The sequence below is a fragment of the Pinus tabuliformis genome, chromosome X, assembly GCF_031772625.1.
Source record: "Pinus tabuliformis cultivar Carrire ecotype Pingquan chromosome X, CPIR1, whole genome shotgun sequence".
NCBI lineage: Eukaryota > Viridiplantae > Streptophyta > Pinopsida > Pinales > Pinaceae > Pinus > Pinus tabuliformis.
In genome coordinates this window covers 1738041570-1738067556 of record NC_142308.1, presented here as the reverse complement: position 1 = coordinate 1738067556, position 25987 = coordinate 1738041570, and the positions used below count along the sequence as shown (strand labels likewise).

Here is a 25987-nt window from a genome sequence, read left to right as displayed (position 1 = left end):
TACGTATCATAAAGTTAAGCTCAAATTTTTTATGGTCGATTCACCTAAATAAGACCATAGATGACTTGGAGCAAATTTCAAACCATGAAGCTTTTTTGTTTCCTTTTGCAAATATCAAGGATTATAGGATTCTTAGATTAGATTATAAAGCTTCTTACCTTGGGTTGTGGGAGGCTTTATATGATATGAAATAAGAGACTATACTATGTTAATTTACTGTTGTAAAGAGGCTAGCTATGCTATTACCAAGTTATACTGCACTTTTGCACCATGCTTGTTTATAGGCGTTGAGTGTAGCTCAAAGATGCCATAGGCACTACTCTCATGTGTTATAGATGTTCTATTTAGCAGTCCTGTCTACCCGATTTCGCCATTGGACATAAATATAAATTTTCTGTCTTGCCTGTTTCTTTCAGTCTAGGAAATGCACTATTACTATTAATGGTTAAATGTTTAGAAATCATCTCAACCATGATTTTGTTCTATTCACAATATTATGCTAATTTGGCTGTTGGACATAAATATAATTTTGCTGCCCTGCCTGTTTCTTTCAGTCTAGGAAATGGACTATTACTATTGGTTGAATGTTTAGAAATCATCTCAACCATGATTTTGTTCTATTCGCAATGTTATTCTAATTTTGCCCCCACAGTTGTCTTCATATTTGCAATTCCTATTTTTTACGTAACTGTTGAATAACTTTACTAATCACTTGTTCTTCCATCATATGCAAAGGACATGACCTTGTTGGTACCTCATTTGTAGATTCAAACCAGTTCTGTTCTGGGGTGAGGCAATTTGATACCTTCAATGCTATATCCTGAGTAGTGATACAAAGTAAAATGGAAGTCCATGTTATGTGGTTCTGCCCCAAGATCAGTGCGTGCTTTTTGAAGCAACTTCTAAAGGAGTTTATTTTGGTCAAATAAATTACTCAAATGGCAGAACTTCCTTTTTGTTTGCCATCTACAGATGAATATAAAATAATTCGCTGAAGAATCATCTCGAAAGAAGAAAACAGTGATGGCTTGTAGACTGTTATAGTGACTGTTAACTACTCAAGTTGCACTTGAAGATTTGTCAAAGACTCCATTGTCAAAGTACAATTGAAGCATTTCAGCATCATCAGAACATGTCAGAATTTCAGAATTCATCTGCTTCTCTTCACTCTGTTGTACAGATTCTGCAGCCCTAAGGGGATATTGTAAAAAAATGATTCTAGTATGATGAAAAAGAGTCATGTAAAAGGCCTAGGTAGCTTAGGACTATACTAGCGAGTTGACTCTAAGGAGTTTTTTTTTCCTTAGATCATAATCTGTGTTTTTCAACACTTATAATCAGTTAAGTTTTCTCCCAAATATACCCCAAAGCTAGAGTGTGGCTTGATGGTAGAGCTTTAGGTGAGTCGTTGTATCTAGAGTTGATGTCTATTACCATACTAGATCATCTCTAAAGTTTTGCGGAATTTGGTTGAGTGTAAGTGTGAACTTTTATTTTTCAAAATTTCCTGTTGGATGGAATTTTTCTATGTAATATTTGATGTAAGATGTAATAAGTGTTGTTTATAGAAGTTGTCGGGGGTATGAGTAATCAAAATTAGACTTTTACACTTCAAATTTCTATTTAGACACATTTTGAGGGTGGAAAAATATGTATTTACCCCTCAAAACCCATTTTTTCCAATATTTGGCAAAAACTGGTAAATAATTAGCCGGAAAATAAAATTGAGAGAAAAATAAAAATTCCCTCCAACTGGAAAATGATAAAAAATGAAGTGGACTTTCTCAAGAAGAGAGTCAAGTCAAAAACTGATGGAACCTCCACTTATCAAGGAAATTAAGTTCCATAAAACATTGGCTGATCCAATGAAGAAGCTAATGGTCTAGGAAAATTGATTTTGTTGGAGAGATGGTTCCAGTTTTGTTAATTTGAATGAGAATTTTTCAAGGAAAAAAACAGGAGAATATTTTTTAGTGGTCCAAACCACTTTGGGATCATATCTTAGCTCAACCTAGCCACTCCTCTAGTGCAAACGACTTCTCCTCCTCAAGATTTGCGTAGGCTCATCAAGGATTACGATTTTGTGGACATGGATCTAGTCGTTTTCCTCTTGGATCTAGCCGTTTTCCACTCGGAGGGTATCTGCTCTCATTTTTTCTATAAATTGAGCTCCAAGCTCCTCATTGTAAAGCAACATTGTAATATCGAGCTCTTGGCTAAGCGAAGCACCACTGGAGTTTTGTATTGGGATTTTTCTGAGCTAATAAACGAGAGACTTTGCAGGCACATGATTTGTGGTGTTATTGTTACCCACCATTTCGTGGGTGATATCCCAAGGAGAAATTTTTCTCCATGATGAACCTCAGTCGACAGCCAACAACCCCTTGCAACATCCTACTAGCTTGTTGTGCCATTTCTCTGCCACCTGAACCAGCGATGTGGTCCCTCATCCACGTGTATTGATCGTATGTTTGAAGGTGGGCCTCCTGAATCTAAAGGTATGTCTTGTCATTTGGTAATTGAGTATTGGGTTTACTTATCATGCATACTTCTGGGTATGGATTGATGGGGGGATTTGGTGGAAATAGTGGGCTTGGTTGGTGCTCTTGCCTCTTGGATCTCTTTTTGATGTTACCCTTGGATCTTAGTCCCGTGGTATCTCCTTTATTGAACATTTGGTTCCAGGGTGGTACTACTTGGGAAACCCTGACTTTGGGTGTGTGGTCCCGCTCCTTTTATCGGCATATATTACTCCCTTTCCACTCGCTATACCCCCATTCATCATTTCTCCAACTTGGGGCCACTTTTCCATTCTGGGTCCACACAGGGCCATCCTCCCTATCCCCTTGCTCCCACCTTTGGTTAGGCCTGGAATGATGCCCCTGAGGTTGAAGCAGCTAAAAGAAAAAGGAAAAGCATAATTGGCCACATTTAACAGGAAATTGTACCACAAAATGCAAAAGATGGCGGGGACAAAAATAATTAGCACGTGGGCAAAAGCTATACATGAGCTCTACCCCAACCCATGGTCATCACCCTAGTTCCATAGGACCTAGATGAGCCTCCTTTATCATTCAAGAACCTATGATTGCCCCAATCCTTGAAGGGAAATGAACCGCCCTACCTAAAAGGGGGTAATCACTGCTATATCTCACACATCATTTGGGATCACACTAATCATAAAGAACTAAACATTTTTTCTCGCAAACGAAATGCTGGTTGGATATACTCTATAATGTTGTAAGTAAATTTTAACGTTGTTATTCTTGTTGCTGCATACATTTAAAATTAGGGCTAGTTGCTGCATAATTGAAATGTGGAATTAGGGCCAATGCTATATGAATGAAATGTCCTAGATATTATTTGTCTCTATAAGCTTGCATCATTTGCTTTGAAGTATAAATGCTTGAAGGTCATTTTAATTTTCTTTCTCTCAACGTTAGATGAAGTTGACTTTCTGGGCCTTCTTGATCAAGAAACCAAGTTCTTACCCATCATCATTCTTAACTCCATATTCCCAAGTGAACTAGGCACTTATCCCTAAAAAGGGTGGTCACCTTCTTCACCTTTTAACACTTTTTCCTAGATCTAGCTCTCAAAGGTCACGTAGGGCATCAATTTCATGGGAATCGACCCAAGGAAAAACTTCGATCTCCTACAAGCTATTGCACTGGTGGGTCCCTCCCCTCTCCACCAAATTTGAGGCAATTCTAATGGTGGAATCTTCAGGAATCCCAAGCCTTAGCTCTAGGATCGAATTTTGCCTAGGCATCCCCAAGGCTAGACCTCAACAGGATCAATTCAACCTTTTGAAGCAAATATTCTTGTTTGGTCCTTTCCCTTCACTTTTTACAGGATAGAAACATCATTGGTTGTTGCATTCCATCCCTGAACGTGGGTTGGGTCCACTTGGCCCTGTGTGGTCCCACTTCTCAATAAAGATTATTTGTCAAGGACCATTTGTGAATCCATGTTTCCCAAGGATTATAGGGATTGAGAACCTCGTCTACAAGCCTATTCCTTCTCCCTCAACCCTCCAATCCTCACCCCTTACCCCTGGAGGACCAAGTCCCTTGCTTAAAGAGCAAGCAAGTTCCACTCTTCACTCTATCCTTGGGAAAGGGTTTCCGGGGTCACTTTCCACCTATCCATTGACATATACTCTACAAGTGTTCCCTACACTACTGGGACTCCTCCCATCGGTGAAAGTCCGTAAAGAGCAGGGAGACTTAGCTGTGGTGATAGTGACCTATATCTACCATGCTCCTATATTCTAGAAGATATTTTGTTCTTATTTTTAATTGCTTTTTCAACATGAGTATTTAGAACTCTATGTACATCATGCTTCTAGATTCTAGAAGATGTTTCTAGTCATGCAATTTGATTTTATTCCTACATGCTCTTATCCTGCTCAAAACTTTGAAAGAAGACCTTAAGTAAAGAAGTAGACTTAGTCATAGTAGAGATCTGGAGGATCTTCCTTCTTTTGCTTCTTGTCTTCTTCTTTCATTTCTTGTGTCACATGAGCTTCTTCCCTTTTCCATTTGCTGTTGTTGTCCTTCTCTAGTTTAGGACAATTCCTTTTGTAGCATCCATATTCTTGGCATCCATAGCATTGGATTTTGGACATATCTTTGTTGATTATTCTTCGTGGACCAAATTTGCCAAATTTTCCATTTCTCTTGGCCATGGTAGCAAATGCTTGCTCCTTTGATCCCACATCCTCTTTTGCTTTGAGTCTTGTTTCCTCTATCTTGCATAGAGACCACATTTCACTTGGTGGGGTAGCTTCCTTCTTGGCATACATGTTTGATGTGAAGTTGCCCCAATCCTCAGGTAGAGCATTGAGTACTACATTTGTCATTTCTTTGTTAGACATGACTTCCCCTAGCTCTTGAAGTTGATCCCTCATCTCAGAGATCTTCATGAAGTAGGGAGCTATTCCTTCCTTTGATATCTTCATCTTGTATAATTCATTTCGTAGAGATATCACTTCTCCAGCTGTGCTTATCGATACTAGTTTATCATAGATTTCTTTTGATGTTTCAAGTTTGGAGACATAAGGATGGATTCTATTAGAATTCTTTGAGCTCTTGTCTCATCCTTATTATACTTGTCTAAGGCTTGAGTTTGTTCCTTAGCAAGAATAGTGGCATTCCCTCTGATGTGTTCTAGGAGTTAATTCTCCTTAAGAAGTAAATCAGTCATCTTCTTCCATGAAAGAAAGTTATTGATTCCTACCAATTTGTTGCTTTCCTTGCAAAAAGACATTGATGTATATTCAGAAGGGGACATATACTTGATATATTTTGAGATGTAGTAGACTTGCTTTCTCCTTGAAGACTTGATGGCTTGCCTCCCTTAGATCTTGATGTTCTTCAAGTTGCTTTCTCCATGTGGGCTTGCTTGATGACTTGTAGCTTGATGTAGGCCCTTCTTTGATCTGATATTCTTGTAGGTGCCTTTGTGTAAGGCTCTTCTTCTTGCTTTGTAGTCTTTCTTGATGAAAGATAGATGGTAGAATTTCTTGTCCGATGTTCTTCCTTGATGAGTGTTATTGAGATGCCCTTTCCTTGATGTGTCACCTTAGCTCTAATCCCATGTTGAAGAATCAAGGGCAATGATGTGTATTAGGATTCTTCTTGACTTGATAACAATTTGTGGAGTCTTTTTACTTTTTCTTGTTAGCTTAATTTTCTTCCTCTTATTAATGCATGTGTGTACTTCATCAAAATGCTACCAAAAACATAAGAACAAGAACACAAGATGTTGGCTCTCTGCCAGGGCCAAAACCTCTCTTCTCTTTTAGAGGAAAACCCTTTAGTAAGTTTCTCTTATTGAAGCTTCTTATTGATCAATGCCAAACCCTAGACCCCTGACTAGAATGTCCTCCAAGCACAAGTCAAGTCCTTCCTCTTTTCTGCACTATGTTCCCCGGCACATGGACTTCCTCCTTCAAGCACTTTGCTCCCCAGCACTTCGTCCTTTTTCTTCACTGCTTTGTCTAGAGATAGACCTTGCCTATGTTAGCTTCTTGATGAGATATTCCTTTCTTCAAGAGGTTCTTCACTTATGGAGACACCCTTCTCTTGACCCAATGAGATTCTTCTTGAGATATGTCTGCAAACTGATGTGACTGAACAACAACCCTAATTTTCCCACGTGTGGAAGGTACCCTTAGAGAGTTAGGGTCCTTTTTACCTTCGCTAGAGAGAGGGACTTCTTTGCTTGACTTGGGAGGCCTTGTAGGCCTAATATTTAGCCCAAACACTAACAAATTTTGAACTGTGATATTTCTGTTATTATACCCGCAAATTGTTGGAGTTTGTAAGTCTAACTGTTAGAAACCCTCCATGTACTTTACTGATTTATTCCTTCCTACTTGTTTTATTCATTAACAAGTTATTTACCATGTAAATACTGGAAATAAATACAAGTACATGCTCAACACGTTGCAGATCATCAACTGAAGGAAACAAAACAAGCACACAAGTGACACCGTTGTTTTTGGACCAATGTCCCTGGAAAAACCCAATGTGGGAAAACCGGTGCAACTATCTCAGGGTTTTATTATTATGCAGTTTCTGAATACAATCTGGGTGCCAAAACTGGCTCACCCAATAGAGAATAATCTGAGCAGTAGTACCTCTCAGTCAGAGACAAATGTTCCTGCAGAAACCCCAGATAATCACTCCGACAGCTTCACAGCTCCAATCTGCCCCACGAAACCCCAACGTCAGCCCTTCCTGGCCCAACGTTTGCCCAACGTCACTCTGGCTTGGCCTGTGTCAGCATCTGGAGGCTCTGCGTCAGCCCTCTGGTCCTCTGCGTCACCCAGGCTGGCCCTCTGAGGTACTGCACAGCTCCCGACTGCCTCTGCGTGAGCCTTGGCTGGCTCTGCTTGAACCGCTGGTTGGTTCTGCGTCCTTCACTCTCGGCTACTATGCTGATCCTCCTGGTGCTATCTTTGCCTCTCTGCTTGTATTCACTGCCCCTCAGCTGCAACTCTGATCACTCTCTTGACTTCCTTAGCAAACCCAGCCCCAGAAAGTCGAAATCTTGATCAAATCGGTGTGTTCTCCAAGTGACCCTCAAGCGTCCTCTTATACTTTTCTCGTTGACAATTCAACGGTTGAGATTAAGTCCCTAATCAACGGCTAAGATTAGATTTGGCTTGATCCATGACTTTTGGACCATTCTAACACATTTTGATATTAATTCACATTAATATTTTATTTTCCCTGAGTTTAGACTTAGGGACTTCATTAAAAATATTACTTATTTTAATATCTCCCAAACTATTTAGAATCTGCCCAAACCCTTTCTGGGTATTGGAGATCTCATGTGCCTTAGCCTCTCCACCAATTTTCGTGGCTAGATCACAATCGATGCTACCCCAAATCAACACTCTTTCTTAGCGAGAACTGTGCTCTAGTAATACTCCTCACTGAGTATCACCCTGATCATCCGACATCGGTCCTTGTGCTGATGCTAGGCCTGTTGCCCATCATTTGCACCGCTGCATCCTGTACTACCACCTATGGCCTTGCCACTGCCACTGCTGCATCCGTACTGCAACACCCTCTCATCATGTTGCATCGTGCTGCCCATAGCACTGTCACTACTAACTGGGATTGCTATTGTCCACAAGGCGAAGTGCTTGACACGATTCTTGTCAAGCACCTTGTTATAATCCTCATGCTCATCTTCATTAGCAAAAATAGAACAAGGTGCTTTTTTAGTAGAACTAGAGAATGGGTTGATTAAAGATAAATTAGTTTTTGTAGTGATTAGGGATATTTAGTGGTAGATTAAATCTTTTTTCACCTTAGAAGGGCTCCACACCCTTCTTGGGTGCTTGAGTGAGCTCCCAAAAGCAAAAAAGTCAAGGAAACTATGCAAATTTGGGCTGAAAGGGGGCAGATTTGGGTTGAAACGTCGTTGAAACATTTCGGCAGTGTTTCAGCCATGTTTTAGTGGCGTTTCAACGTTTTGGGGATTTTCATCTATTGGTACGCCAACTTGGGGATTGTTTCTTGCAACATAGCCTTTAGGTTGGTTGTTTTGATTTTTTTAGGTTTAGCTAGATATATCGTATTTTCTTAGTGGCCCTAATTTGATCACTATAATGGGTTGAATAATGTTATTAATAAAAAATATATAAAATAATACAAATAATGTAAACAATAATAATAATAAATAATGATTAATTAACTAGTAATTAGTTAATGAAGAGGTATGTCCCTAAGGAGTCAGGACATGACCGTTGGTGAAGAGGCACCTGCCTAGGGTATATAAGCATGCCCTCACATTCATTTGTAATCATCTCACTTGTATTCAAATATTCTTATATATAATTAAATGTCCTACAATGGATGTCTTTGTCTTCGAAGTATTCTGAAGATTAATGTTGCATATACGAACTTTGTTTGTTACATTGATTTCAAAGCATTCTTTTGAGTATACGAACTTTGTTCGTTACATTAGAATCAGAGTTGTTTGATCCTCTGGCCGCTCAACCGCTGCACAAAGCCAGTCTGTCCGACCTTTGACCATCAACCTATCATCAACCTTATTGTTGTCGTGATTTAAGTGTTTTGCTACACTAGTCTTGGAGATTCTCCATTCCGCTGGATTCGCCGTCAGGCCTTTGGCCATTGAAAAATAAAAATATAAAAGAAAAATTATTTAAAAAAAAGAAGAAAGAAAAAAGTAAAGGTTAAAAAAAAAAGATTATAAATTTAGATAAAAAAAGGAAAAAAACAATAAAAAAAGGAAAAAAAAACAATAAAAAAAGAAGAGTTATAATAAAAAAAATTTAAATTATAAAAATAAAATAAAATAGAATTAAAAAAAATAATAATAAAAGGGCCAACCGACACTCCATTATTCGAAGGCCTGTGGTGCCGCCGACAAACCACCTTTCGCAAGCTCCTACCATCTAATTGTTGACTTGGTCGAAACCATAGCAAGCCATCAGTTGCTTGACCTTTCCATCACAGCTAGCGCTAACACCACTGTTGGCCTTCTCCCCTGTCTATAGACATTGCCCCATTCGTGGCATCTGTTGAAATATGTAACTAGGTTCAGTCTTCATAATGACATGTGTAATTATGATTTTATCTATTTAATGGAAAGAAAATAAATTTATTATCGTAAGTCTTGAGGCATGGGTTTCATGTTCAAGAGAATTTATTTTATAGGTCAAGTACCCATTGAGTGCTTCTAGGTTTGTTATAAAGTCATTGAGTCATTGCCATGTATGTATGACCCATTTGGGCATGTTACATATTGTAAAGGAAAATTTATTGAGTCATATTCAAGTCAAAAGACCTTCCATGACTTCGTCATGGCACAAAGTTCAGGTCGGCCTAAGGAAACTTTGCGAGAAGATTCCATCAACTAATTTAGTGTTGACCACTCTGTGTCAACTACCCTATAACAATATACATTTTCGCAAGAAGATTCCATCATGATCGAGTAGTGAGATTGTCCGGATTTTATCATCATCATCAGTCATCATTTTGCAGAAGTTGTAAACCAATTCTGCATGTTTACAATGTAAATGATCCTAGTAAGACCGTCTGTGTATGTAATAATCTAGGTGAGCCTACTTTTTCGGTGACGATTTCTATCCTAGGAGGTTTTTTGTTTCATCGATTCATGTGTGTTTCTAACCACAGATGATTGGCAGGGAGTTTCCCTCCAACCTCACCCCAAAGCTAGGGTGGATTTTGTCATCAAAATCTTAGGTAAGTCCTGGTTTTCTAGTCAAGTCTTCTGTAAAGTGATTTGGGAATAATTTTAGCTAATTGGCTAAATTAATTTACTACAAATCACTTGGATTACTAGATCATAGTTGAGTGACAAACAATACAACATAAACAATTTACAACCAAGTATTGGGGTTTATACTTTTATCTCACAATTCAGTGTGAAAACCTTATTTTTTGATGATAGTGACATTGTTTTGGGCTCATCTTGGATGGAAACTCTAGGGCTAGACTAGGCAGTAACTCCTCAAAAACAATTCATCAATATTCATTCCGGTTGGTCTTTATTATATACATGAGGGAGAGATTGTTCACTTCATCTCCCAGTGACTATTCATATTTCTTATTATTTATTTACATCAGTTACACTTATTCACCCAATCCTGATGATTAGGTGTCAACATTCCCCCCCTTAATCTGAAGGGATGTTGGTGAGTCTAAGCATCGTTCTGAATCGTTCAAGCTTTTCTCTTCCAAGTGCTTTGGTGAAGATGTCTGCAATTTGCTCATTAGTGGAACAATGGCGGAGATAGATTATTTTGGCCTCGACATGATGTCGAATTAGATGATATTTAGTATTGATGTGCTTCGTTCGATCATGGAACTTTGGGTTTTTGGCCAACTTTATTGCCAAGGTATTGTCAATCATGAGTGGAGTCGATTGTACTTGTTTTACTTGCAAATCTTCAAGAATTTTCCTGAGCCACACAATTTCTTTTGTTGCCTCAGCTGCTGCCACATATTCTGCTTTTGTTGTGGAATCTGTTGGAACTGATTGTTTGCGAGATCTCCAGGAGACAGCTCCTGATCCATGACTCATAGCATATCCTGAAGTAGATACCCCAGTTTCTTTGTCTCCATCGAAGTCTGAATCAGAGTATCCAATCAAGCCGAAGTCGTCCACCTGTGTATACTTGATTCCAAAGTCTTGAGTTCCCTTCAAGTACCTTAGAACTCTTTTTGCCGCAGACCAATGTCCCTCACAAGGCTTTTGCATAAACCTGGAGAGGATTCCAACAACAAACGAAATGTATGGTTTGGTAGTAGTTAGGTAGTTGAGACTTCCTACAAGCTGTCTATACTTTGTTGCATCCGCAAATTCTTTTCCTTCAATGAATGTGAGCTTTAAGTTTTGTTCCATTGGGGTAGTAAGAGGATTGCATTTTGTCATGCCAAACCTGTTCAACAGATCTCCAATGTACTTTTTTTGAGAAAGAAATATGGACTTTGAATGTTAAGTTACTTCAATACCAAGATAATAATGAACATAGCCCAAATCAGTCATTTCAAAACCTTTCCTCAATTCCTTCTTTATGGATGCAATGTAGCTTTCATTGTTCATTGTCATCAAAAGATCATCTACATATACCACAAGATATACAACTGTTTTGCCAACATTCTTGACAAATAAAGTTGCATCATCAAGATCATAATGTTTGAAATTGAGTTTCAGAAGATGCTCAGTTAGTTTTTCATACCAGGCTCGCGATGCTTGTTTGAGGCTATACATATGTTCATGTCCTTTCACAACAAATCCTTTAGGTTGGGACATAAAAACATTTTCTTTTAGATCTCCATTCAAGAAAGCAGTTTTTACATCCATTTGATGGACTTTCCAACCGTTCTGAGTTGCTAGGGCAAAGAGTGTCTAGATGGTAGCCCATTTTGCTGTGGGGGCAAAAGTCTCCTCATAATCGACCCTTTCCTTTTGTGCAAAACCTTTTGCCACAAGCCTGACTTTGTGCTTGTCAAGTGGGCGATTAGCTTTATACTTGTTCTTGTAGACCCACTTGCAGCCAATTGGTTTGGTTCCTAATGGAGGATCAACCAGCTTCCAAGTGCCATTCTTTAGCAGGGCATCATACTCCTTTTGCATCGCTTTTTTCCATTCATCATGAGAAGCAGCTTCTTTGAAGGAAGTTGGTTCGAAATCTGTAAACAAATTCAATTCACAATCATAAGAAACATCCATATCAACATGTGAATCAGAGTCATCTACATCACCTCCATTTTGCCAATTTGAATTTCTAGTTCCTGTCTTTCTGTTGAAATTTGGTACCGGAGGACAGGTGGTTCCTTAAGGCTTTGATCTTTGGCCTAGGGAAAAGTGTCCAAAAGAATTTAATTTTTCTCCTACAGTAACTTTATAATTTTTATAAAGTTAAATCTAATTTAAAAGTGACTTTAAGTGATAAAGTCACTAAGTCTAATTTTAAAGTGACTTTTATAAAGTCAATGAAAAATTAGAAAGGAAAAGTGACTTTGGAAATAAATGACTAAGTGGGTCTTTATTAAAGTGGGGTGAATTAAAAAATAGAAAGTGAGATTTAAATGAGCATATAATCTCAGCCATTGATCTAAATCTATTTCAGCCATTGGATTTAGGGATCACCCAAAAGTCACTTAGGGTTGGATTAAGGGAGGAAAAGGAGGAAAAGATCATTCATTCTTTCATGAGCAGATTGGGAGAAGGAGAGCAAGAGAGATTTCTGGACAGGAAGGAGAAGGAGGCAGCAGCTTGGCACACATATCAAGGAAGCACTTCAGCAAATCCATACAGCTGAAAGAACAAGCAGAAAAAGACAGATTTTGCTGAGCAAACAAAGAAAAATTGATTTTTGGGCACGAATTTCGAGGAGGCGATTTTCTGCACGGAAACCGACGTCTGTCCGTACAGTTCATACATCCGTACGGTCCGTACAACTCGTACAACAAGTTTCCAGATTGTCTGTTAGGCTGAAAAACAGATAAGTTTGCTTGCTGGAAAAATTTGTTTTGCTGAAATTTTTGCTGAAAATTTTCTCACTGTAAAAGGAATTTTCCAGAAATAAAGAAGAGCTCTCAAATTGGTTTTCCCCAAGAGTTGTAGGGGGTTTTTCCAGGGTCACATTGACCAAAAATCTCAGTGTTTAAATGTGATTTAATGGCTGTTTATTACTGCTGATTTTTATTTCTGCAATTTCCAACATTCTGTAAAAATTTCCAGAATTTGTGTTTTCAGCAAATTTATTTTTTCCAGCTTGTTGAATGTATGGTTATGGGAAAGGGCATTTAACTACATGGGAGAAATAAGGTGAAATTGAAAACCGGGGTGGGAAAACAAAAATTTCTACACTTTCCAACCTCATCAGGATGAACACTTTCAAGTGTCTTTGTCAGCCACTTTGGGGGACCTTTCTCAGATGGTCTAGGCTACTCCGTTGATTGAGTTGGGACTGAATCAAGATTGAGTCTCCCAATTCTATCAATCACATCACTTAAAGCATCATCTGTTGTTGGAGTTTCATGCGGGGAAGGGAGTGCTTCAGAAGAAGATTCCACATGTTGATCTAATATAGGAATCCCCCCTTCAAGATATGGAATCTGATTATCAAATTCTTGAAATGATTTTGCATTTGCAAATCTATCCAAGCGATCAAGTTGCCGCTCAACAACATTGTCAGTTTTGGATGATTCAAGAAAAATTACATCTCTAGATACAACAAACTTTTTATTGACTTCATCATAGAGACGGTATGCTTTGAAGCTGTTTGAATACCCTAGGAAGATACACTTACGACTTCTTGCACCAAGTTTGTTTCTATGTACTTTTGGTATCAAGGCATAATAGGTGGAACCAAAGACCCTGAGATGCTTTATTGAAGGAATGTGCCCATACCACATTTCATATGGAGTCTTGTTTCTAATAGCATTAGATGGACATCTATTCTTTATATATACAACACATAGAACTGCATCAACCCAAAACATCAACTTTACATTTTTGAAAAACATCATGGAGCGCACCATATTTAAGCTTGTCCTATTCATTCTTTCAGCTACACCGTTCTGTTGGAGATTATAAGGCATAATTGTTTGATGTTTGATCCCATGTTGGCGAAGATAGTTTTCAAATTCATTTGAAGTGTATTCTTTTCCATTATCAGTGCGAATAGAGCCAATATGAGATTGTGCATCATTTTCAATCCATTTATGAAAGTTCTTGAATGTTTGAAAAGCATCAGATTTGTTCTTCAATAAATAAACCCAACACATTCTGGTGTAGTCATCAATAAATGCCATCATATATTTATTTCCATTTGCAGAAGGAACATGCATTGGACCACATAAATCTGAATGAATGAGTTCAAGTTTTCTATGTGCTCTTGAATGTGAATCATGAAAACACTGTTTGCTATGCTTTCCTAGAATGCAAGCATCACATTGATTAAGTTTCCTAGGAATTGTAGGCAAACCAGCAACACCATTTTTCTTTAACAAGCGGACGCTGTCATAGTTCAAATGTCCAAATCTAGCATGCCATAATAAATTTGATGGAAGTGTACCTTCTTCATAATGAGAATTGTATGAGAAATGTTGTGCATGAGCAGAGGTACCTTGCAACTTGAGAAGCCTTTCTTTTTCTATTCCTCTCATGACAAGTGAGTGGTCAGATGCTTTTCTCATCTCAAGCTTGCCATCAAACATATGAATGGAGTGACCTTGCTGGCTGATGTGGACCAAGGACAACAAGTTTCTCTTCAGCTGTGGGAGATATAGAACATGATACAGAAGGAAGTCTGGAAGACCAAACAATTTGAGCCTGATTGTGCCAAGCCCTGATGGCTTGATTTTTGATTGGTCTGCAAAGTATACTGCTCCATCAACATTGTCAGTAAATTCTTCAAAAAAATTCTTTTCTATGAGTCATGCGGCAAGTTGCTCCTGAATCAAGCAACCAATCATTTTTCCAAGAAGCAAGTGAAGCATTAAATAAGTCGTCATTTACTCCGATATTACATTGTGTCACGACATAATGAGCGGATTCAGGTGCTTTACCTTTGTCTGTGTCATTAGTTTTACCTTTCTGTTGGTTTCTTTGCTGCTCAATTTTGTCCCAAGGTAATTTGCATGTGGAGGCATCATGTGATCCATTTCTTTTGCAGCGTATGCTGTGCAAATCTGACTTTTCTCCTTGAAAGTGTCTACCCCCCTGCCTCTGAAATATCTTCCTCTTTCTCTTCGACCACCTCTTCCTCTGGAAGAATCTTGGGCAAGATTCTTTTGTTTATGAGCAAGGCACATAGCCTCTTCAGAAGATTTAGGGGCTGTCTTCTTTCCAAAAACTCTCTCTTTCAGCAAATTTTTTCACAAGAGAGTTAAAGGTAATATCTTTGAGATTTCAATTTGCTTGCAGTGACTCAAGATAATTGGAGGAAGTAGGATAAAGTGCCTTGAGAAAAGCGATAAGACGAATATCCAATTCAACCTTAGTTGCTTTGCTATCATGCATTATAGATATTACTTCAGATGTAAGAGCAAGAGGATCATTATTTTGTAATTCAAGAGTGGAGTTTAATTATGAGTTGAACAACTTCAAGTGCAGAATGTGAGTCATAGAGTTCTTTCAGCGTTTGTAAGGCTTCGAAAGCAGTTGAAAATGGTGAAATATGGCGACTCACGTCTTCACTTACAGAATGGATATACAATAAACGGGCAAACAATGAGATCAATGCTAAATATTCAACACAGAGCATTGGGTATTCGATGGGTATACCAAGCGTTACCCAGATTATCACGCAAAGGGAAGACCCGGATTATCACGCAGAGGGCAGACCCAGATTTCTGAAAAATGGCAGAAGGGAGTTACAATCGCAGATAGAAGCCAAAAATGGCGCTGGCTCTGATACCATGTCAGACCAGGAAGTAACTCCCCAAAAACAATTTATCGATATTCATTCAAGTTGGTTTTTATTATATACATGAGGGAGAGACTGTTCACTTCATCTCTTGGTGACTGTTGATATTTCTTATTATTTATTTACATCAGTTACACTTATTCACCCAATCCTGATGATTAGGTGTCAACATCCTAAATACAAAAAAAAAAGTTTTTGACATTTTCATACAAAAAGAAAAAAATAACACTACAGGATGTTACATTGAAGCCAAAAGTAACACTAGAAGATATACAAGATGTTCAAAAGTAATTTTTCAAGAAGGTAAAAAAAGTACTACAAAATATGCAAAGAGAAGTTGACAAGATCATTGCTGACAAAAATGAAGAAGTTTCTCAGATTAAAGACCATAGTGAAAATTTACTGACACAAATTAAAGTGCTTAAGAAGGACAAGAAGTCATTTGGAAACAAGGTACAACAAATTATCGAGAAGGAAGCATAAAATGTAGTGTTGAAATTTGATGACTAAAAAGTTCCCGACAATCCCAACCCAGTTTTAATTTCACCTTATCACTCCCATTCAATTAAATGCCCTTTTCCATAAATATACATTCAACATATAGAATTCTGGAAATGAAATTTTCAGATTAAAACACATGGGACTGTCAACACATGCTGAAAATAAATATGGACAAAAACAGACCAGCGGCACACATAAAAATACACACATATTTTTGGTCAACTGAGACCCAGGCAAAACCCCTTCAATATTTTCCGGAGAAACTTGTTAGAAAGCTCTTCAAATTTATTTATCTTTCAAGTTTAGGAAAAATACATTTGTAGACAAAACAAAACAACAAAATACAACTTATTTCTTCAGATCAAAACTCCTTGAAAATCGTGCCCACTTTGTCTCAATTTCCATGTCCACTTGAAGTTGAAAATATGTACTATACAGATTTCCGTACCATTGTACGGACTGTGTGGATTTTTCAATTTTTTTCAAAAGCTTATCTCAAATGACATGCAACTCACAACATTAAATATTGTTCGTACTGTACCTTTTGCTGTCTTCTATACCTTGATTTCCGTGCCCAACATTGCACATAAATCTCTCCTTCAGCTTGCTGCAACAAATTTATCCTTCAAAAGTTTTCTCCAGCTCTCGGCCTCCTTTCTCCAATCTGCTCATGAAGAATGAATGCAGTCTCTCTTTTCTTTTCCCCCTTTTGTTTCCATAAATGAATTTTGGGCAACCCTAAGATCTAATAGCTCAAATTCATTTAGATCAAGGGATGAGAATAAATGTGCATTTAATTCTCACTTTCTATTTTTTAACTCACCCATTAAATAAGTACCCAAATTGGACTTGATGTCTGAAGTCACTTTTCACTTTATAATTTAACATTGACTTTACCACTTATAAAGTCACTTTCACTTTATAAAGTCATACTTAGGAAAATAATTATTTTGGACACTTTTCCCTAGGTAGAGACTAACCCATGGGAAACCACTTGTCCAAGGTACATTAAAAATCAACACTCCCTCTTATCGAGGAAGGTGTTTCTCACCACACCTATCTTGTCCATGAAATGGACATGCTTGCCTCTTGGCAAGGAATTTGTGAGAACATCGACCACCTGCTCATCTGTCGATATATACTCCATCTGCACTGCCCCCTTTAGAACATAGTCCCTGATGAAATGATATCTGATGTCAATGTGTTTTGACCTGTCATGAAACACTGGATTCTTCGTGAGTTTAATGCAACTCTGATTATCACAGTGAATAACTGCTGGTCTCAACTCCTGATCAAATAGGCCATACAACATCTTGCGAAGCCAAATCGCCTCACAACTAGCCTGGCTAGCAGCCATATACTTAGCGTCAGAGGAGCTCAAGGCAACTGACTTTTGCTTTCGATTGAACCACGAGACAACTGCCGAAACCAATTAGATTTATTGCAAAATCTTTAATGGTTGGCCCTGCAAAAATATTTGGGACAAGATATTGCCTTCCAGGGCTTATATCTGTCTCAAAACCCCTAGATCTCCTTGAAAAATCTCAAATCTGAAGATTTACTTGGCTGATTTTCCAGATCTATTCCTGCAAACAATCCTTGAGACTAGATCTTGCACTCTAGGGTCTAGATCTAGCTTAGATCTGAAGATTTTCTTGGCTGATTTCTCAGATCTATTCCTGCACAAGTGAAAAGAGAAAAATCCAATACCCAATATGTACAAAAATAGAGAAAATCCCAAAAACCCAAATGTTAAAATTCAAAATTATGTTACAAAATTTCAGATTTACACAAGTAAATAACAGATTTATACAAATAATTTACAGATCTATACAAATAATTTACAGATCTATTAGATCTGAGGAGTATGAGTCCAACTCCGCTCCCAGATCTGATAATCTAAGGCTCTTAATAGCCAGATCTATCAAAATTTCCACAAAATATTTAAAAGATTTGGAAATTTTAGAGAGGTACTAGCAAAAACATCATAGTTAGATAAATCCTGAGGCTTATATGAAGTAGGCTCTTCAGAAAATATGTGTTGAGAGTTGGCTGGTCCAACAGAGGATTATCCCCAAATGCTCAATGAGAACCGGAGAGATCTTCTGCAAACACTAGATCAACCATCAAATCAAGTAGAGAAATAGAACAACAATATAATTATGAAGAAATAGAGATACGTGCTACTTCAATCAAAATAAAAAATGTTACCCTAGATCCAACAAACTGAATAAGATACTTGTATTTAGATTATTCTAAGAGAGTTATTGATTGATAGTTTTCACATAATATTAAGCAGAAATTAAAACAATGTTACCATAAATTCATGAAGAGGAACACTACAACACATTTTTTTTTTGGTTGTTGACTACAGTGGAATCGGCAACAGGGGCAGTGTCGCGACTCGCGTTACACGGGGTCGATTCTGACTGCTACCTCTATAACCACTGGGAGTTGCGCTCGCCCCTCTATATAGCTCCAGGGTAAGTCCGGGGGACTTGAACTCGTGACCTTCAGTACAAAGCCCGCCTTTCTAACGAACTTCACCGCATTGTGATTACCAACTCACCTACCCTCGTGGGGTTGGAACACTACAACACGTTGGAACCCCAAAGACTTTTGCATTAATTCAAAAAAGTATACAAGAAAGCTTGAGAGCTTAGTACACGATCCAGAGATCGGATGGATCAACTGACAAATGACCTTCTATTTAAAGATAAATCTTCCAATGACTAGTTCGAGTGATCCTCATCAACGCAATCTTGACCGTTGATGAGGATTAAAATTTCTTTTAATCTCATCGAAATTTTAATTTCTTGAAGAAATTCGAATTTTTCAATTAAATGCATTTTAATTAATTAAAAAATAAAAATTTTGAGTTAATTTCCTAAAAATTTGACTTTGACTTAACCCCCAGGGACTAAAGGCTTAAAATTTAGCAAAATAATTAATTTACCTTAGTTTCGGGACCTTTTAAAATTTGAATTTTAAGGATTAAGTTATTAACGAATTTTGCCTTTGGAGAATTTAAATTTACCAAAGACTTGGAATTAATTAAATTTATGGCTTAGGATTTTAATTAATTTTTGGCCAGAGAATTTAATTAATTAATCTATGAGGGGATAAATTATTTTTCCAACCCTCAAGACAATTTACATCATAATTTTCATATATTTTATATCATAAGGGGGAAAACCCATCTGAAATAGACCCTCATAGACTATCCATTTTTGCGACACAGTCATAATCCAGCAGACCAAACAATTTGTAATAAAATAACCTAACCAAATAGTTAGGATTATTCCCAAATCACTTTTACATAGACTCGATCTAGAACACTAGGACTCGCTTAAGATCCCAGTGACAAAATCCATTCTGGCTTTTCCCGGAATGTAGATCGTCACCAGAAAAGTAGATTTACCTAGACAATTACATACACGACACAGGTCTGCTGAGATTATTTACATTTTACACATGCAGAAAGGGTTTACAATATAACAAGATGATCAAGTTGATGATGATAGTTGAACAACACGGACACGTCGATCATGCGCTATCCCTTTTGCGAAAAAAGGGGTGTACTGCTATGGGTCATTGACACGTAGTGGTCAACAATGCCCTACATTTGACTTTGGACATATCCGTATCTCTCTTCGTCTTCTTCTCCTTTCCCTTAGCCCCATCTGATGAGGCCCCTTTCTTGGCCTTCCCTTTGTTCTCCCCCCTAGCTGTCAAGGCTACATCCTCCTCATCTTCTATCTTCACCCCACCACTGCCAATCTTCCGTATCTCATGCTGCACACAATCATCCCAGAACCTATCCCAATTGGGAAGATTCTCCCTAGAGGTAATATCTCCAAAGAGATCCCAAGACTTAGGAAGTCTCGCCACAGTTATCCTGACTAACCCTATGGGTGCAACTGCCTCACCAATAGCAGTGAAATCATCACGTACCTGTTTGACCCTGCCAAGATAATGAATTACGCTTTTAACCTTTGTCATCTTGATGTTCTTCAATTGTTCTTTGAGTATCATCTTTCTGCTCTCATTGGTACTCTGATAGAGAGTGGTTAGAGCTGTCCACATCTGACATGCATATGTATTTCCTCTCACCTGAGGAACCACATGATCCTTCAGATTGTCCATCAAAAGCCTTTTTGCCTTTGCATTATTTTTTATGAATTCAACAAGTTCATCTGCAGCAGTAGGAGGTACAACCACTTGCCGCACTATGTCCCAAACTGCTGCCTCCTCAAACACTGTTTGAATTCTGTCCTTCCAAACGACATAGTTTGATATCACATCCAGTGTGTCCTCTATCTTTAAGAACATGGCCATCACTGTTCTCCAAAATTTACAAAACCAAGAAAATGGAGAAATGAACTTTCCAACACACCTTGTTATCCCAAAAGTTCAGTCTGTGTGAAATTTCACCTTGCTATCCCAAAATATCAGTTTGCTGTCCCAAAATATCAGTTTGCTGTCCAAAAATTCAGTTTGTTGTCCAAACCACTGTTTGCTGTCCCAAACTATTGTCTGCTGTTCACACTGCAATTTTTAATCTGTAGTTCTAATACCATGTTGAAATTTGATAACTAAAAAGTTTTCTGCAATCCCAACCCGGTTTTAATTTCACCTTATCATTCCCATTCAGTTAAATGCCCTTTCCCATAAACACACATTCAACATATAGAATTATGGAAATGAAATTTTTAGATTAAAACACATGGGATTGTCAACACACGCTGAAAATAAATATGGACATAAACAAACTAGCAACACACATAAAAATACACAGATATTTGGTCAACTTAGACACAGGCAAAACCCCTTCAATCTTCTCCAGGGAAAGCCTATTAGAGAGCCCTTCAAATTTATTTATCTTTCAAGTTCAGGAAAAATACATTTGCAAACAAAACAAAACAAAAAAATACGACTTATCTTTTCAGCCCAAAACTCCTTGAAAACCATGTGCCCACTTTGCCTCGATTTCCATGCCCACTTGAAGCTTAAATATGTACTGTACAGATACAGACTGTACTGTACGGATTCCATACGGATTGTATGGATTTTTTTTTTTTTTTAATTTTTATTTATTTATTTATATATATATATATATTTTAAAACATCTCTCGAATGACGTGTAGCTCACAACATTAAATGCTGTTAGTACTACACCTTCTGCTGTCTTCTATGCCTTGATTTCTGTGTCCAACTTTGCCCAGAAATCACTCGTTCAGCTTGCTGCAACAAATTTTTTTGTCAAAACTTTTTTCTAGCTCTCAGCCTCCTTTCTCCAATCTGCGCATGAAGAATGAATGCAGTTTCTCTTTTCTTTTCCCCCTTTTGTTTTCCTAAATGACTTTTGGGCAACCCTAAGATCTAATTGCTCAGATTCATTTAGATTAAGGGATGAGAATAAATGTGCATTTAATTCTCACTTTTTATTTTTAAACTCACCCATTAAGTAAAGTACCCACATTGTACTCAATGTCTAAAACCATTTTTCACTTTATAATTTAACATTGACTTTACCACTTATAAAGTCACTTTCACTTTATAAAGTCACACTTAGGAAAATAATTATTTTGGACAGTTTTCCCTAGATAGAGACTAACCCATGGGAAACATTAAAAATCAACATGTAGAAGTCCAAGTTGAAGAGAAAGGAATAAATATTGATCCAGTAAATATTTCAACTCAAGAAGAAGACAAGTTAGTTGAAGAAAAATCACACTTAGATGTTGCAGTTCAGAGAATTAACATCCCAAGTGAAGGCTTGGTAACCAAGTCAACAACATCGTCACCTGAAGTAAATCGGAATATTGCTACACACATGATAACGGAAAGACAAACCAAAAGAACTCTTTATCGACATTTGAATCACAAGAACATACATCTCAATCAATCTACGATTCTGTATCACTTAGAACATAAACAACAAACTTATGTTCCAAAGACTACTAATGTCAGTGCAATTCAGTCTTGTGATAACAATTCACATGAAGTATCCAGTAACCACAAGATTCCATAGAAGATTAATTTAGGATGGTCATATCCATTCTCAGTTTGACAATTTTGTTTATCACTCGGAGGCTCATGTCGTTTCGTATCAATGAAGATGATAGTTTCGAGACGAGAAGACATTCAAAACAAGAAAAGAGATCAAGTCTTTTCATCAGTAAGCTTTGAGGACAAAGCATTTTGAAGAGGAAGACAAGCAGGCCCTCACCCTCATTTGTAATCATTTCACTTGTATTCAAATATTCATATATATAATTACTTGTCCTACAATGGATGTCTTTGTCTTCGAAGTATTCTGAAGATTAATGCTGCGTATACGAACCTTGTTCGTTACGTTGGTATTAGAGCATTCCTTTGAGTATACGAATTTTGTTTGTTACAAATAACTCTTAGTCTTGTTTCCTCCCTGGCCCTATTTTGATCACTATAGTGGGGCTGGATAACTGTTAGTTTTAAATTTTGTCCTTATAGATGCCATCTTTCTGTCAAAAGGAGCCTATCCCTGGTCTTAATGTGTTTCTTTTTGCTTCCATGGAACTAGCATTAGTTGTTTTAAATATCAAAGTCACATGCTCATTAATTATTTGCTCCTTCCTTTTTTGCATAGAAACTTGTTCCCTAGTGGGTTCCATAATTATTTGATATATGGGCTAGTGTCACACATGAGCTAGCTTCTCATTAATAGGGGATATTGATGACCAAGTGGCATGACCATTGGAGTAGGGATTCAATGGGCACAGCTAGGTTTGGTTAGTGACATTGGTGTGGAATAACATCCACAAGATAGTAGATTTGATCACACAAATCCAGAGTGCTTGAAAAGTCCTTAGGTGTTCTAAGTGTCTGAGGATGTTATAACGCTATGAAGCTGAGCTTTTGGTCTTCATGTTTCCTAGATGAAGATGGTCTGTAACAAGCCACGGTTCTTATTTCTCCATAAATCAACAAGCTTTCATGGATTTTCCATTAATCTTGATAGTTTTGAAGTGACTTGAAGAAATGTTATAGAAGTGAGTTAAATCCATTATTCCTATACTATTTTGATTTCTTTATGATTGGGTAGTGTCCTTCGACATGTGGAATTTTGTCTTTCTGTTTTATCTGATATATTGGTCAATAGATTTTCAGTGAATGTCATTTGAGGAATTCAAGAAGCATCTTTTATTTCTAGACTGTGGGGGTTGTTTCACTGACACTATAGTCATTCACTATATGATGTCAGGGGGGTTATTATATTATGTATGTTGCATAGAGAAAATCCTTATATATTTCTAATCTTGGCAACAGGGTTTTGATTCTTTGCTTGGTTGAGAATAAGGGAGTAAAGAAGATTGCTTTAGAATTTGGCATTTCATCTGAGGTGAAAACACCACAAAAGAAAATGCAGAAGGTGCAGACTATGGAAAGTCTTTCAAGGATTGCACAGTTGGTAGTGTCCATTCCTGACAAGGCAAGAATGGAGGCCCCAAAGGCGTTGTCTGCTCAGTATCCTCTAGTTTAATGCTGTAGTTATGTATTTCTCTCTACATTTATAAATTTTTATCATATTAGAGTGTATTGGATAATGCTCTCCATTCTATCTTGGTTTTCATGTAAATAAATTTTTAGTGTTGGCATGCAAAATTAAACTCCCATGCAAGATGGATTTTTTGTGAATGAACTTGCTTCCTGGAATCTTTCTTTGGAAGTTGACTTGGAGAATTTCCTCATGGTACACATTCTTTCTTTGGAATATTATCAGCTTTTATATAAACAACCTTTGCAGATGTGTTATTGCTGGACCAGGCTGTAGTAAACCAATGATACTGTGACTTGGTTAATTTCTTTTCAAGGAAAAATTTCTTTTATAGTCTGGATATTTTAAGTATGAAGGCAGAATAAACATTTGACAGCATTAAGAGGTTCATGTAAGGATATACAGTCTTTGACCTGTCCCTGTACTTGGCTATGCCTATGACTACTTATTACAGACTTCCTCAGCTCCTCTAGGGCATTATTTAAAAAATAATCTGTACAGTCCTTGGGCTTTAAACAAACTTGACAATGATTCCAGGCAAATTGGAATTAAAATTACATGCGTTTCCTGTATCAGAAATGGGATCCAATTTAAGAGTTGTGTTCCTTCTTTATCTTGGTCAGATGGGAAGTTGGAACCCCTCCTGCAGTACTAAAGCATCATTAGATGGCTGATCTGCCTTTTGTTAAATTTTTTATACATATGGGTAGATGATGGATCCTAAGTCACCAGGTTCGAGTTCGAGTTCGAGTTCGAGGACCTTGAAATTCGAATAAAGTTCGGCAACTCAAATTTTGTCGATAAAATTCGACATAAAATTCGACATATAGAAATTCAAAAAAAAAATGTATATTAAAGATAGAGGGCAGATTTATACACTTATAAAGACTATCTTATTGTTAGAAATTATATTAATAATGGAGTCAAAGCATAATTCGATGAAAAGCTTGAAATGTATAGGAAAAATCAGCAAGTTATGTAGCACATGAAAATTTCTAATGAGTCAACCATATTGACAAAGAAATAATGAAAATTTCTAAAAGATACCATTTGATCACCAACCAAAATATGATGTACCATGTAACCATCAAAGCGAATAGAACAGTAAACAGTCATCAAATAAGAGTGAACAGCTTCCACATTAGATAAAAAGAGAGTTTAAACTTTAAACTTTAAAGTAGCAGCTAGCTTGGCAGTTTTAGGCTCTAGCAAATTGTTCATGCAAAAACTAAACTAGAACTCTAAAACAGGAACACAAGTTTTATTCTTGACGTTCCTGTTGCCCACTTGTTATATCAAAAAGTTCTATGTCATCAAGAGCAGTATCAGATATGAATCCGCTAGATGCTTCAGCACCAGATTCATCAGCGAATTCCCTGTCACTATCAATGTACAAATCAGCATCATCCATTGTTGCATTTGGAACAGGGTCGATCCACGGAGTAGAAGAATTGGATGACTCTTTAGCCACATTCTTCAATGCCAACTGCAAATTACTACGAACATAAACAAGATCTTCTAATTTTTGAGATGACAGTCTATTTCTTTTTTTGGAATGAATGTGGTCAAAGGAACTCCAATTCCTTTCACATGCTGATGCACTTGTTCCTTGGCTTAAGATACGCATTGCAAAATTTTGCAATTCTGGTGCCCCTGAACCATACCATTCCCACCATAGTGTTGGATCACTTCTGCTCCTATCATACTTTGCTGATACTGTTCCAAATAATCCTTCTTCTAACCTGTATGCATTCAAGTTGAGAGTCTCAATCAGTTCATATACAACAAGATTCATATAATTGCAAGACATTAACAACAAGATTCATATAAATTATAATTGCATGCAAAGGAATATAATTGCAAGACATTTACCTGTATGCTCTCAATTGACTTCTGATCAAACCTGCAATCTCTGGATCTGGATTTAGCTTCTCAATAGATTGGATAAGTCCATTCATGATTTCTTCGTCCCTATGTCTTGGCAACCCAAACAATTTAGGGTCCAAATAGCATGCTGCTGCGTGTAATGGACTATGCATCATCTTCCATCTATGATCAATTAAATCCCATATCTCCTTGTAATCAGCTTCCACATTATCAAAAGCAGTTGCAATGGCCTCTTTGCAACGATCAAGGCTTTCATAAACAAAACCCATACAAGGTTTGTCACCATCAACCATGCGGAGCACATTAACAATTGGGCCACAAATTTTTAAAACCTTGTTTGCATTTTCCCAAAAGCCATTATTGAGCACTATTTGTTCAACATTTTTCCCCTTAGTTTCTTTTGAGAGAGTAGATCTCTCCCACTCAGTGCTGCAAAAAACACCTCTTAGGCTCGCTTTTTCCTCAACAACTCTTTTTAGAGTAATATAAAAAGTGGCAAACCTTGTATCACAAGGCCTCAACAACTCTTTTGATGCATTCTTCCTGTATATGCTCAAAGTGAGACGATGGTTGATGATGAAGTTTGAAATTGATTTGGCTCTTCGGAT

General features: G+C 37.4%; 1 protein-coding gene across 2 annotated transcripts in view; it reads left to right on the top strand.

Annotated features, from left to right (window-relative positions):
• Positions 1 to 25987, top strand: part of EMB2423 (telomere length regulation TEL2 family protein) — a 254412-nt gene that overhangs the window by 55503 nt on the left and 172922 nt on the right. For both annotated transcript variants that reach the window (XM_089449026.1, XM_089449027.1), the window contains one exon: positions 23264 to 23461. In XM_089449026.1, coding sequence (XP_089305152.1) covers positions 23264 to 23461 — 198 coding nt within the window. The remainder of the gene's footprint in view (positions 1 to 23263; positions 23462 to 25987) is intronic.